The 14244-nt window shown below is 42.9% G+C and overlaps 1 protein-coding gene across 3 annotated transcripts; it reads right to left on the bottom strand.

Moving 5' to 3' along the window:
• Positions 1-1232: 1232 nt before the first annotated feature.
• ZFP62 (ZFP62 zinc finger protein) lies at positions 1233-12921 on the bottom strand. 3 transcript variants are annotated; one of them, XM_087429153.1, is made up of 2 exons: positions 8661-12921; positions 1233-4605 (listed from the first exon to the last, which is right to left on the bottom strand). In XM_087429153.1, the coding sequence occupies exon 2, from the start codon at positions 4490-4492 to the stop codon at positions 1889-1891; it is 2604 nt and encodes an 867-aa protein (XP_087285279.1). In that variant the 5' UTR covers positions 4493-4605; positions 8661-12921; the 3' UTR covers positions 1233-1888. The 3 variants fall into 3 exon arrangements, with proteins under 3 accessions (XP_087285279.1, XP_087285280.1, XP_087285278.1); XM_087429154.1 differs by having other exon boundaries at positions 11554-12921; XM_087429152.1 differs by having other exon boundaries at positions 12586-12921.
• Positions 12922-14244: the final 1323 nt, after the last annotated feature.

Genomic DNA, 14244 nt, shown 5'->3' with positions numbered 1-14244 from the left:
GTCTGTGGAGAGGATCAGGTTTGCCAGTATTGCATATAGAGGACAAACAGCAAGTGTGGTTGTGACATTCCACAGTGGAGTTGAGCGGCAGAAATGCTCCTTCCCTCTCCTCTCCTCACCCCATCCCTCCTCCTCCATCAAAACTGGAGGTTTGAGACTACTGCTGGAGGTCTGGAGACAAAATGAAAGAATTATACTCCTAGAGAGAGGCATGGAAACTATGTGACTAGACAGAGAAATTCTAGAGAGCCAGGAAACTATCTTGCTAGAGATTGTTCTCTTAAAGGAGTGGATTTTGGAGCCAGAGAGACCTGACTTAGAGAGTATTCTTGGACAGATTACTTATCACTCAGAAGACGCTCCCTTTACCCTTTGAGTTACCTACTTAACAGCTTTATACATAGTTAGCAATATTTTGTTAAATTCTCTCTTCCCAACAGAACTGTTTCTGTGTGATGACTACCACTCACACAGCCCACACCCAGGAGTTATGATCCAGTCCCAGTATGAGGATCAATCCATTCTGTGCTTCTCCTGGTGGAGGCACCACCTAATTTCTTATGAAACCTGAGCTACAAGCCCTGTGGGATGAGTCCCCTGCTGCCCTCCCTGGTTTGGATCTGATATAACTTACCCCACAAAGATGTGATACACAAATGGCTTTCTCTGCATACCGCTCCATCTAAAGTCAGTCACAGCCTGTTTACTGTTGAGGAATTTCTTTATTAGAGTTCCATCTTACCTCACTCCAACTATCTGGCTCTTCATGGCCAAGAAAGAGTGAGCCCTGAAGAAAGTATTCATAACATTTTACAACAAATACACACATGTATGCATGAGATCTTTACAATAACACATTCCAAAACAATCACTTAACAGGATTATATTAAGAAACATGAATTTCTGCCTATCCTTTGATTATTGGTAGCTACTTAAGCTTTTTAGCTTCTGCAATAAAATGCCCTCCTTCTCATCACTGCTATTCACAGGAATCCCTGAATCAAGTCTGTTTGTGCAAGGTGCAAATTCATGTTGGAGGTGTGTTCCATCAGTTACTGAACTGCTCTCCAGGGTAGAACCTTTTATTTGTGGCATAACATGTGAGGTTTTCACTCCTCACACATTCATCATTCATTGAGGGGGTTCATTTGAAATTTTTTAAGTTTCACCCATTCAACTAGTGTATCACAACGTTACGACAGTACAGTACAATCCACTTGCATTTTTTTGAGTGACTATCTCCTGTTAGATTTATGTCTACACTTTTTACTTTTCCTACAACAAAATCCAAATTTTGTTTCAGAGTTTGTCATCACTCCCCCAAATCATTCAATTATATCAAGTTTATACTTCATGATCACTACTATTAAATAAATTTATACTCCCTGAAGCCTCTCTCCCCCTGAATTTGCCTGCTGGAGGCCTTTCTTGGATTTTTTTCTGGTGACCAATGTATAATTGGGATTCAAAGCTATACCTGAATCACCCACATTTCTATTCACAGAATTTACCCTAATATGAAGTTTCTGATCATGACTATGTGACTTCTAACTGAAAGACTGAAGGACTCAACTGAAATCCTTTCCTCATCCATGTGTTTTCTTTTATGCCCAGAAATGTCTGCTTATTTTGAAGGTTTTTTTTAACACTCCATCATTTTGATAGGTTTTATCCCCAGTATGAAGTATTTCATATTCCATAAGGGCTCAAATCTCTTGACACTGGAGGCTTTCTTGCTCGCTATGATTGAAGATCACATAGAAAAGATTACTCAGGGTTTCATTTATACTATGTAAATTATAAGCCATGAACAAGGACCTCCGATATTCTTACATTCCTAAGGTTTTTCTTCCATTTGAGTTCTTTGAGACTTGGTAAGCTCTGCCTCCTACAGAGACGTGCTCATCCTGGTCCCATCCAGAGCATTCTCTCCCTCGTGAGTTCCTTTCTGTGACGTGCCACTATGACTTCCCACATTTGTCACATTTAAAGATTCCTCTCCAGTGTGGGTTCTTTTATGCTTGATGAGATTTGATCTGATATTAAAAGCCTTCCCACACTCACTACATCGGTATGGCTTCTTTCCAGTGTGGATCCTTTTGTGTTGGTCAAGGACTGATCTATAATTGAAGGATTTCCCACACTCACAATTATAGGGCTGCTGCCCACGGTGGATGCTTTTATGGTTGATAAGACTTGAGTGTGAAATGTATGCTTTCCCACACTCATCACATTCATAGGGTTTCTCGCCTGTGTGGATCCTTTTATGCACTGTGAGGCCTGAGCTGTTCCTGAATGCCTTCCCACACCTATCACATACATAGGGTTTCTCCCCTGTGTGGATCCTCTTGTGTTGAGAAAGGAGTGAGCTGTAACTAAAAGATTTCCCACACTCAACACATTTGAAGGGTTTCTCCCCAAGATGGACTCTTTTATGGCTTATAAGAGTTCTGCTTGAGAAAAACGCTTTTCCACATTCATCACATGTGTAGGGTGTCTTGCCAGGGTGGGTACTTTTATGGTTAATAAGGCTTGAGTGTGAAATGTAGGCTTTTCCACACATATCACATTCATAGGGCTTCTCCCCAGTATGGATTCTTTTATGCACTTTAAGGCTTGAGTTGTTTCTGAAGACCTTCTCACACCTGTCACATTCATAGGGTTTCTCTCTCGTGTGGACCCTTTTGTGTTGAGAAAGGAGTGAGGTGTAATTAAAAGATTTCTCACACACATCACATTTGTAGGGCTTCTCCCCAAGATGAATTTTTTTGTGGTTTACAAGGGTTCGGTATGTGATGAAGGCTTTCTCACACTCATCACATTTATAGGGCTTTTCCCCAGGGTGTACACTTTTATGATTTATAAGGCTTGAAAGTGAGATGTAGGCTTTCCCACATTCCTCACATTTGTAAGGTCTCTCCCCAGTGTGGATTCGTTTATGTACTTTAAGGCCTGAATTATTTCTGAAGGCTTTTCCACACTCATCACACCCAAAAGGCTTCTCCCTTGTATGAATCCTTTTATGTTGCTCAAGGGCAGAGCTGTAATTGAAGGATTTCTCACAATAGCTACATTTATAGGGCTTCTCCCCAAGATGGATTCCTTTGTGGTTTTTAAGGCTAGAGCGTGAGATATAGGCTTTCCCACACATATCACACTTATATGGTTTTTCCCCAGTATGGAGCCTCCTGTGGACTTTGAGGCCTGAATTGTTTCTGAACGTTTTCCCACACACATCACACACATAAGGTCTCTCTCCAGTGTGAATGGTTTTATGTTGAAGAAGAAGTGAATTATAGCTGAAGGATTTTCCACACTCCTTACATTCGTGAGCTTTCTTCCCAGGGTGAATGCTTTTATGGACAGCAAGGCCTGAGCTATAGCTGAACGCTTTGCCACAGACATCACACTTGTAAGGTTTCTCTCCCGTGTGGATCCTTTTATGCACTATCAGGCCTGAGCTGTTCCTGAAAGCCTTCCCACATTCATCACATTCATAAGGTTTCTCTCCAGTGTGGATGACTTTATGCTGAATAAGGAGAGAGCTATAATTAAACGATTTCTCACACTCATCACATTTATAAGGTTTATCTCCAAAGTGGATGCTTTTATGGTTTAGAAGTGTTCTGCATGTAATGAAGGCCTTTCCACACTCATCACATTCATAAGGTTTCTCCCCTGTGTGGATCCTTTTGTGGACCCTAAGGCCAGAGCTATTACTGAAGGTTTTCCCACAGATGTCGCATTCGTAGGGCTTCTCCCCTGTGTGGATCCTTCTGTGGACTCTGAGACCAGAGCTGTTCCTGAAGGCCTTCCCACACTCACCACATTCATAGGGCTTCTCCCCAGTGTGGATCCTCTTATGCTGGTCCAAAACAGAGCTATAATTGAAAGATTTTCCACACTCATCACACTTACAGTTCTTCTCCCCAGAATGGGTGCTTTTGTGGTTTATAAGGCTGGAGTAGGACATGTAGGCTTTTCCACATTCCTCACACTTGTACGGTTTCTCCCCAGTATGGATCCGCTTGTGGACGCGAAGGCTCGAGCTGCTCCGGAAAGTCCCACCACAGTCATCGCACTCATAGCGTTTTTCCCCAGTATGCATTATTTTATGTTGAACAAGGCGGGAATTATATTTGAAGGATTTCCCACACTCGTCACATTTGTGTGCTTTCTTAGCAGCACTATTTTTCTGCTGTGGACTGGGGTGAGAGTTTCCATTAATGCTCTCCACACATCTGCCTTGTTCGCTGCTTTTCTGTTCTATAGGGACAGTCTGGTGTGTAACATGTTTTGAGTTCAGATGTAAGCTTTTCTCAGATGCCTCCTCTTCCTCTTCTGTCTTTATATTCGCTGTGTTCTTGGCTTTGCCAATCTTTTCCCTGATGCTGCTTTTGTCTTCCTTCATTCCTTTTCCCTCAGGCTTTTCCAATTGATTCTCTACCTTGCTATCCCAATCACAAGTTTCACCAACCTTAGATTCCTGCATATGATCCTTGTGAAGACCTTCCACTTTTGGCCACACAGATTCTGTATTTCCAACATTTTCATACTTTTCAGTTGATTCCTCATCCTCAGTGCCCCTTGTCTTCAAATGTGACACTAAACCAAGAAAATGAAAATGATACCTGTTCACTTTGTTTAAAAGAAACTGAAAGAATTACATCGAAATTCACTCATTCACTTGACAAATGTTTATTGACTGCATGCTGTGTGATAGGTACCATTTTTAACAGCTGGGGATACAACAGTGAACAAGCCAAATTTTCTGCCCCTGTGGAGCTAATGTTAAAATGCTAGATCCCTGGATTTCCAATGGAACAAAGAGTTTCTCTATTCTTGCATAACAGTTTAGCATGAGGGCAAGTTGAAATGATGCACAGAACCAAGGGCAACATGATCAGTTTTTGAAAAATGTCACCTAGTCATGGAAAAACAGAGGGTAGAAGAAATCTCTGAAGAAGAGGAAATAGAAAGATTAGTAAGTAAGACAATAGTTAAGAAGACATAATCAGCAGAGGCAAAACTAAAGAGGAGAAATCAGTACCTGGGTAGAGACTGGGGAGGTGGTTATGAAATCATGAGAAGAGTCATGTCAGAAATGAGAAGGAAAGCAAACTGCAGCTGCCTGGAGTTGGTCTGGCCTCCTGGACCTCCTAGCCAAGGAGAACACTGACCCTGGAAAGTGAGTAGTCAGGGAGGAGGTACTCTATATGGAAGAACACGCTCCAGCCTGCCAGGCAAAGAGGTTTTCACTTCTACTTTATGAACGGGCTACCTGCAGTCACATCATATCAAAGATCAGAAGCTAAAACACAAACCATCAAGCAAAGGAAATAATACTGCCTAGGTTCAAATGCCTAGCTGCATGACCTGAGAAAGTTATTTAACCTCTTTGTGCCACAGTTTCCTCATCTGTAAGAGGGCACTAGGGTTGAGATAACATACATAAAGTGTTGAGAAGAATGCCTGTTACTTGGTGAGTGCTATACACTATTACTTATTTTATTATTTATTAGAGGTCAGGTTATTGAATCAAGGTTGGAACCTGGGGATAAAGCACAAGACTCAGGAAAGGTGAACTGCTTCTCAAAGCAGATTTTAGGCCTCGGGCAGGGACTCTTTGTTCCCCTGAAGGCACTCTACACACAGCTGGCCCTCCATCAGCATCCACCTACTGACAGACTAACTCCTGAAAACACAAGAAACAATTCTAAGCTTGTTATCCCCTAACCTTGGAAAATTAGACATTTGTGATTTGATTTAGTTAAAATGTGGATCTCCTCTTTTACCCTGGGTATCAGACGCTCTGGGGTCAGTACTCTGGAATTCTGTCAATCCTACTCAGAAACTCTCTATGTGGACATGTGAGGTTCGGAAGCAGGGGCAATAAAAGAAAAGTAAGATACATACTCTGGAGTGGACATATATAATCACACTCATGATCCATTTATGCTTATGGGATTGGAAACATGGACTCTGAATTAAAATTTACAGAACAGGAGAAGAAGCTAGGAACTCAGAATAGCACCATGAAGATTAAATAAAGGACTACTCAGTAGACATTAAACCAAAACGTGGTTCAGCTGAGAAAGCTTCACAAAATGATTAATAAGTAATATTAGATAAGAGATCTTCAGAGGTCACTGAGGAAAGGTGGCATGGCCTAGTTCCTTGCTCCCTTTCTTTACTACTTTGGGGAGAACAGTCCATGTCACTTAAAATGTGAGGCTACTGGGTGGACAGTGGAATTCCATAACCATCAACAGCAGCACACCTTTTATCTGTGCTCTGAATCCTGCTCCCACACACACATCAGGGACTCTGCTCCATTCATTCCCTTTGGCTTTGGCCCCTCCACCTCAACTTATCCTCAGCCCTCAGGAGAGAAAGATGTTCAAGCTCCTACAGCCATAAAACCATATCCCCTAAAATAAACACACAAAAATTGTAAGAGAAAAACAAAAATGGAAGAGCTATGAGGGGGAACAGCCATACTTGCTATTAAAATACACCACAAAGCCTCTATAATGGTACTGGTGTATAGACAGACAAATGGAATAGTATAGAAAATCCAGAAATAGTTCTAATTACACACAGAAATCAAGCATATGATAAAGATGGTATATCAAATTATTGATACAAAGATGGTCTTTATAATTGTGTTGGAACAACTATACAGCCATTTGGAAAAAGATAAACTTAGATCCATTTTTTTACACCATACACAGGAATAAACTCCAAATGGAGCAGAACTCTAAATATAAAAAAGTGATGCTATACAAATACTAGAAGAAAATATGGGTGAATGCCTCTATAACTGGGTATAGAGAAAACTTTCTATGACCCAAATGCAATAAAAGAAAAGGTTGATAAATGCGACTATATAAAAATAAATAAAATTGCATGGCAAAAATGCCATAAGCACAATCAAAGAAAAAATGACAAAATGGAAGAAAATATTTGCAACATGCATCATATAAGGGCTAATATCCCTAACAGATACAAGAATTTTGAAAAATTGAAGACTAAAAATCCTACAGAAAAAATGGGCAAAAGACATGAACAGACAATTCACAAAAAGAAATATTAAAATGGCCCTTAAACATATTTTTAATTTCACATATAATAAGAGAAATGCAAATAAAAATTACACTAACATACCATTTCTCATCTGTCAGACTGGCAAATATTCAAAAGCTTGCCAATACACTCTGTTGGTGACACTGAGGATACAGGAACTTATGAATCATATGTTACTGGGAATGCAAACTGGCATAACCCCTGTTGAGGAGAATCTGCCAATATCTAACACAACTATGTATGCATTTACGCTTCACTCCAGAAATCCCATCTAGGAATTGATACTGAAGATCCACTTTCAATAATGTAAAGTATATATGCACAGAGTTATTCATTGTAGCATTATTTGTAACTACCAAATCTGAAAAACAACCTAAATGTCCAAGTACATAAGACTAGTTAAACAACTATGGCACATATACACAATGGAGTACTAAAAGAGAATGAGGAATATCTCTATAAATTGATTAATAGGGAGCAATTCCCAGGATATAATGTAAAGTGAAAAAGAGCATATATGCTATGTTTTATGTAAGAAAGAAGGAAAATAAGAAAACGAGCATATATCTGCTTATCTTTATAGTAATGAGAGAAATCAGCAATCAATGAAGCCTGTTACCTATAAGGGGTGGGGTGGGGGGAATAGAGCAGAACGGATAGGGGAGACAGACACTCTAAGTACAGCTTTTTGTATAGTTTTTACTTATGGAAGCATAATAATGTTCTGCATATTCAAAGAGTAAAATTAAATCAATGAGAATGGGAAAGGAGAAGAGCAGCCAAACTAGAAAGCAAACAGAAATAAACAAACTTATCTGTGTTTCACGTGAATACTGTAAGCACAGGAAGGAAATAACAGAAAGAAACAAGAGAACTAACCCATGTAACTTCAGTACATAATATGCCACTAAATACTGTATACTCAGTCTGGTGAAGGCTGGAGGGGTGCTGGGGAGGAGCTGCGAATCAACTGAACTCTTTTCAGTAGGTTTGTTTTCTGCAGTGGAATGGGCAAAGCAATTCTAAACAATTTTAGATGTGTTCTGGGACTGAGTAAATATGCTGATTTAGTTGCGAGCCAGGGCTCTCCTGGAGGAAGAGGGGATATAAAAATAAGGAATAAGGGAAGGCAAGAAAGAACCCTGTGGGGATGAATTGAGGTGCTGCTGTGAACTCATGATTTCTAAATTATACATATGTTCACACATATAAATGTATGTATATTCACATGTGTGTATATGTACATATATTCCCTAGCTTTCCACTGAAAAGCCAAGAAGCAAAAACATCTCAGTGGTAATGAGCACAAGCTGCCTCTCAGGTCTTCCTCTCTGGCCCAGACCTCTCTCTTCTAATACAGACCCTCATGTCCACCCCTGTCGTCCCCTTCCCCTAAATCAGAAGTGGGTTCTTCCCCTTCCCTCACCCCTCCACATCCAGAAGAGCCCCTAAGACCAGCTGATTCTACTGCTCAATAGTTTTCAAGTCCCTACCCCCAACACCATTCCCATTGCTAAGGCCTTAGTTTAAGCACTCCAAAATTTCCTTCTGAACTTCTGCCATAGTCTCCCTACCTTCATTCGTATCCCTCCAACAGGTGTCAAGAGTTTTGAAAAATGCACATCTGGTCACTCTCCAATGCCAAGTCTTCCCAGGCTACTTAGCATGGCACTTGAAGCCTTCTGCATCCGGCCACCTGGAGTAACCTGCTGGACACCAAATGGGCCACACTGATCCACCCCTCACTGCTACTACACTCACTAATCCTCAGGACCCTTTCCCCTGACTCTCTGTGACAGGCTAATACTTCCTCCCTTTCCCTACAGACTGTATGGCTTATAAACAGAAATTTGTTGGGGGTTCTCTGTTTGATTGGCTGCTGACTGGCCTGGTATGCATGAAATCACAAATACTTCACTGCTTACTTTCTGACCTAGGAAGATGGAGGAATCTCCCTGTTTCAGCCTGCTTAACCTCCTCTGTCTGGGTGGAGGCACAGTGTCCCATCACCCAGTGGAGTTCACCCAATCCTCTTAATGACTGAAATCAAAACAGATCAATATAAATGTGCACCTTCACTGAAAATAAATGGTTTGCAATGAGATTCATATTAATCAACACTGAGACTAAGAAAAGGTCAGTCAAAAACACAGGCAGAAAAGTACCAAGACTTAAAAAGCCAGCACTAGGGTAAATGCTGTTGCTATGGTCTGAATGTCGGTGTCCCCCTCAAATTCATGTTGAAATCCTAACCCCCAAAGATGATGGTATTGGGGGGGGACTATGGGAGGTGCTTAGGTCATGAGGATGCAGCCTTCGTGAATGGGATTAGTGCTCTATAAGAGACCTCACAGAGATTCCTTGGTGCCTTGATCTTGGACCTCCCAGCCTCTAGAACTGTGAGAAATAAATTTCTGTTGTTTATAAGCCATACAGTCTGTGGTACTTTGTTACCGCAGCTGGAATGGACTAAGACAGCTGCTAAAATGTACAATCAAAAGAATGTAACAAAATATTAAGTTACCTTTACAAACAATAAGATGCATTCTAGTATCTCAGTTATCTCTGAGGCTAAGTATTGCTCAAGGAACTTAGTTTATGATCCTGTTTTTTTCCCAGGCACTGGGCTAGTCCTGGGGATGCCAAGACAGTTAAGACAAGGTCCTGCCATCAAGGAGTTTGCAGACTAGTAGGAGAATCTGGCAAGAAAATAACTGACACGTGATAAAAATGGCAGACACAGGGCCCAGATGAGGGAGGAAAAGATTGATGCTGCTTCAAAGGATTAGGAGAGCTTCAGGAAGAGGAGTGAGTGGTTCCAGCAGAGGAAGGAGCAGGTACAAAAGGACTGGTATTCATTACCCTCTGGACATCTGGAGCAGAGGGTGGTGGGCAGAGCTGGACAGGTGGACAAAAATAAGGACTGCATCAGTGTCTGCCCATCATACTAAGGAATCTAGACTTGATCCTGAGGAATTTTAGGCAAAGGAGTAGCAAAGTTGGATATGCATTTTGGAGGATCACTTATTCTATTAAATTAGGAGTTGGTAAACTTTTCTGTAAAGGGCCAGATAGAAAATATTTTAGGCTTTGTGGGCCACGTACCACTTTGTTGCTTATTTTTCTTTGTTTGCTTTTTAACATCCTTTTAAAAATATAAAAACCATGCTTAGCTTGCAGCCTATATAAAAACAGACCACAGGCCCAGTAATTTGCCAACCTCTATTAGATAGTATCAAGGAATCACAGTTAATTTAGGATGGTGTGATAATGGTGTTGTGGCTATGTTCAAAGTGTCTTTTTTGTTTTTTGTGGATTGAAGTATGCTAGGATGAAATGGCATGATGTCTGGAATTTCCTTTAAAATACTTCAACAAAGAAAAAATAAAAAGGGAAAGACCAAACAAATGTAGTAGAATCCTGATAATTGTTAAATCTGAGCTATGGGTACATGGAGTTCATTGTACTATTCTACTTTCCTGTATGCTTAAATATTTTCATAATAAAAACTTAAAAGAAATAAAGATCACTCATACTAGTTGCAGTGGGAAAACAGATTGAGAGAAGAGAGAACTGAGTCCTGGAGTCTGGGAGGAGGTTATTATAATCCAATCAGGAAGACTGATGTGGTGGCTAAGTCACGTGTCCCCTATGACACTAGCAAAGACTAACTCCAAAAGCATGACCCTGCATAGAGGGCTCGAGAGGTTTAATTTCTTAAAAGTTCTACGGACTGGATGGGAAACTCCTCTCTAACCAGTTCTCAGCAGGAAGCATGACCCAATAGCCTGGTTAAATCAGTCAAAACTGTCAGCCACAGAACGGCTTCCACTCCTTCCACATTACACATGACCCACCACCTCCGGGCACCTCTGTGCTTGCAGTTCACGTCCCACCACCAATGCCTACAAAAGCTCGTGCAGATAGTAAGAACCGGCCCTTAATTCTTCCTGTCCCTGTCCCAGAGAGTCAGGAGTCCCTTTCTCAAGAGCCCAGGCAACACACAAGAGAGGAATTATGGTCCACTCTGGCTGAAAATTCCTGCCTATTAACAACACACTGGAAGAAGCAACACACCAGCAGCTACTCTGGATTTCCAGAGTGCCAACCATATCCCACAAGTCAATCTACCAACAAACATCACGTGGATTCTGTACCTTAAATTTTAGATACTTTATTTGACTTGGGGATGACCAGAGAAAACAAGAGGGAATGTGAGCACAAAATGCCTACCAACTCAGAAGAGAGAGTACCTGGGAAGGAGGAGGATGGGACTAAGCAGAGAGAGAAGTGACATACAGATGCAAAAAGAGAACATGGTGCGTTTTTTAGTTAGTACTGCATTTAGTTTATGAATATCAGAACTGTAAATGGTTAACATGAATTGGTTCTATTGCTTGAAAGCAGAAATAAAGATTAAAGGTGATTTGTCCTTTAAGTAAAAAATGAAATAGAACATTCTCATACCTGGTAGTGGAGAAGAGATTTCTAGTCATCCTGGGGAATAAGGTAAGCAAAGGAGATTCTTAAGAGAGGCTGAGATTTTCTGAAGCTAAAAGGGCAGAGACTGGCTTGAAGAGAGCCATTAATAGAATTAGTTCATTAGGCTAGCATAAGGCTAAGGTTCATAAACACAAGTCTCAAGAGAGAAAAGCTACTTGGTTTTGTCTTTTAAACACTCTACATGAGTTATTATAATAATGATTTGGCATATTTAAAAATTTACCAAAAATTGGCTGAGTTAATGTAAAAACAAAAATTATTTTAATCCCTTCTTTAAAAACTTTTGCTCAGGTATGTCCTAGCATAGCGTCATTCAAATCACCATTGTTTGAAGTACCAAAAAAACTGAAAACAAGGGAAACGTCCCCGGACAGATCTAAAAAATTATGGAACATCCAAACAATGACCAATCCAATATCACAGCACTGTTAAAAAAAAAAAAAAAAAAAAAAAAAAGCTCTTTGAACTTCGGAGAGTACCCTAACACCTGTGTGAAAAAAAGGGGAAGTAACTGTGTTCATATTTGCCGAGATTTGCATAAAAAAACTCGGGAAGCCCACTCAAACTAACAAACGTGGTTATCTAAGGGGGTGGGGCCTAGGAAGACGGCTGAGCAAGAGCAAATCTTTTCACCCGTAACTCATACTTTTAACACCTGAATCACATAAGTATATTACACATTACAAAATTTGTTAAGAAAAGAAAACCCTCGTGCGTTCAAAGAGAAAACGCCCCCGGCGGCCACCCTGTCCGAACGCGTCAGAGAAGCACAGCCTGTGCCGGCCCCTCACGGCCCGCAGCCCCGCTCCCTCCGCCGCCCTCTCAGCCCGCCGCCCGGGCGCCGTCAGCGCACAGGCGCGCTCCCCGGGCGAGGCCGCGCCACCTTGCGGCAGGGCCTCATCGCCACCCCAGACCACAAACGAGGGGCCCGCTGGCGCTCCGTTCCCTCCAGCCCAGGGCCGCACTCCACCGCACCGGGCACAGCAGCCAGCTTACTTCAAAGCGCTAACTGCCAGGGTTCCCCTCCGGCCCGAGATAGCAGCGAACAGCTGAGAAACACGGGCGCGAGCCCAGCCCTTCTCCGGACGCCGGGCGGCCCCAAACCGGCCCGGCCCGCCCAGACAGCCGGAGCTGGGGCCCCGGGAGCCCGGCCGCTTCCAGGAGCGCACCCTCCGCCCTGCGGCCGGCCCAGGTCTTCCCTCCCCTCCACTACGGGAGGGTGCACGCTTCCTCCCAGATCCCGCCCGAAACCCGAGGGGCAGACAGGACCCAGCCGAGAAGGGAAGGGCGTGGCGGGCGAGGGCCGGGGCGGGAGCGCGGGCGGCCGCGGACTCACGTACTGGCTGTGGCGGCGCCGCGGCAGCCCGGCCGCCGTGGGACAAAAGCGCGGACCGCCCCGCCGGAAGAGCGCGTGCCGGATACGGGCACTTCCCAGTCCTCTCTGGGAGGCTGGAGGACCGAGTCGATGGTATGTCCGCGTTCGGGCACGTGACCCACGGAACGCTGGGAGAGGGACCGCAGAGGCAGCGTCGTCTCTTGTCTGCCTAGCAAGTGGCTGCCCGGTCCCCCGTGGTGGGGGCGTAGCCGAGCAACACTGGCGCGGCTCCCAGTTGTGGTGGACTTTATATCCCTGGGTGGAGCCGACAGTCAAGCCGAAAAGGGGTTCGGTGGAGTAAATGTCTCAGGATCTAAGTCCTTGAACAGAGGACTCGTTCCCCGGGGGGCCGCGGGCGCCGGCAGGGAGGGGCTGAGGCGGAGGAGCGCGGGCCGGGGGCGCCCCAGAAGCCCCGGCCCGCCTGGGGGGCGGGGGCGGCGCGCGTCGGAGCGCCGGGACCAGACACGACCTTCGGCGGCGCCGGGGAGCGACCCTGATATGGGCTCGCGAACCGCTGTAGGGACTTCGGGAAGCCGTACTTTTACAGTAGCACCCAAGTACTTTTCATCTGAAGTTTGAATAATTGCAAAGGACGTAATTTTCGGGACACTGTGAATACTGTATTGACATTTAAGAAAACAAAACTGCTAATCATTCTTTCAGACTTATCCAGTGGAACCTAAGTCCCTGACGATTTGATACTAGCATACACTTTGAACAGTCGGAAACTACATCTTTAGTTTTTCTCCTTGAACTTATATTTTTATTTTATGTCCCTCACGGGATCTTTATCCTAATCTAAAATATTTTAATTCTATGTGCCTCACTGAATGTTATTCTAATGTAAAATAGTTTTATGCTTTAAGTTTTATTGTTCACCCTAGCATACATCTTTGTAACGAAATTAGTTTACAATTTTTTTCTTGTGTTAATTATTTTCTGGATTATTAACAAAATGATATATATTGCAAAATTTTACTATCAGTTCCTAGACAAAAAGTGAAATGCTTTGGAAGCACAACTTTTAATAAGATGGGTTTTTTTAAGCAGTTCAAGTTATACAAAGTACTTGGATAAATTTTAGTTATACCTAGAGTGAGTCGGTGTTCAGCATCAACTCTATGCCTAGTTTTCGTTTTTTATAGGTGCAAGTGTTGGGTAAATAGAGGGAATAGAAAGGGTTTCCTTGTAGCAATGGGTCCGTGATCGCGTTCGGCTCTTGCGGGAACTCCACGCAACTCGGAGTGAGTCTGGCCAGTGCAAGGTGTGTTCTATGTTAG

The sequence above is a fragment of the Ceratotherium simum genome, chromosome 4 (assembly GCF_057802395.1).
Source record: "Ceratotherium simum simum isolate JZ-2026a chromosome 4, ASM5780239v1, whole genome shotgun sequence".
In the NCBI taxonomy this organism is placed as follows: domain Eukaryota; kingdom Metazoa; phylum Chordata; class Mammalia; order Perissodactyla; family Rhinocerotidae; genus Ceratotherium; species Ceratotherium simum.
Note: the sequence above shows the minus strand (reverse complement) of the source record. Positions and strands in the feature narration are given on the sequence as shown.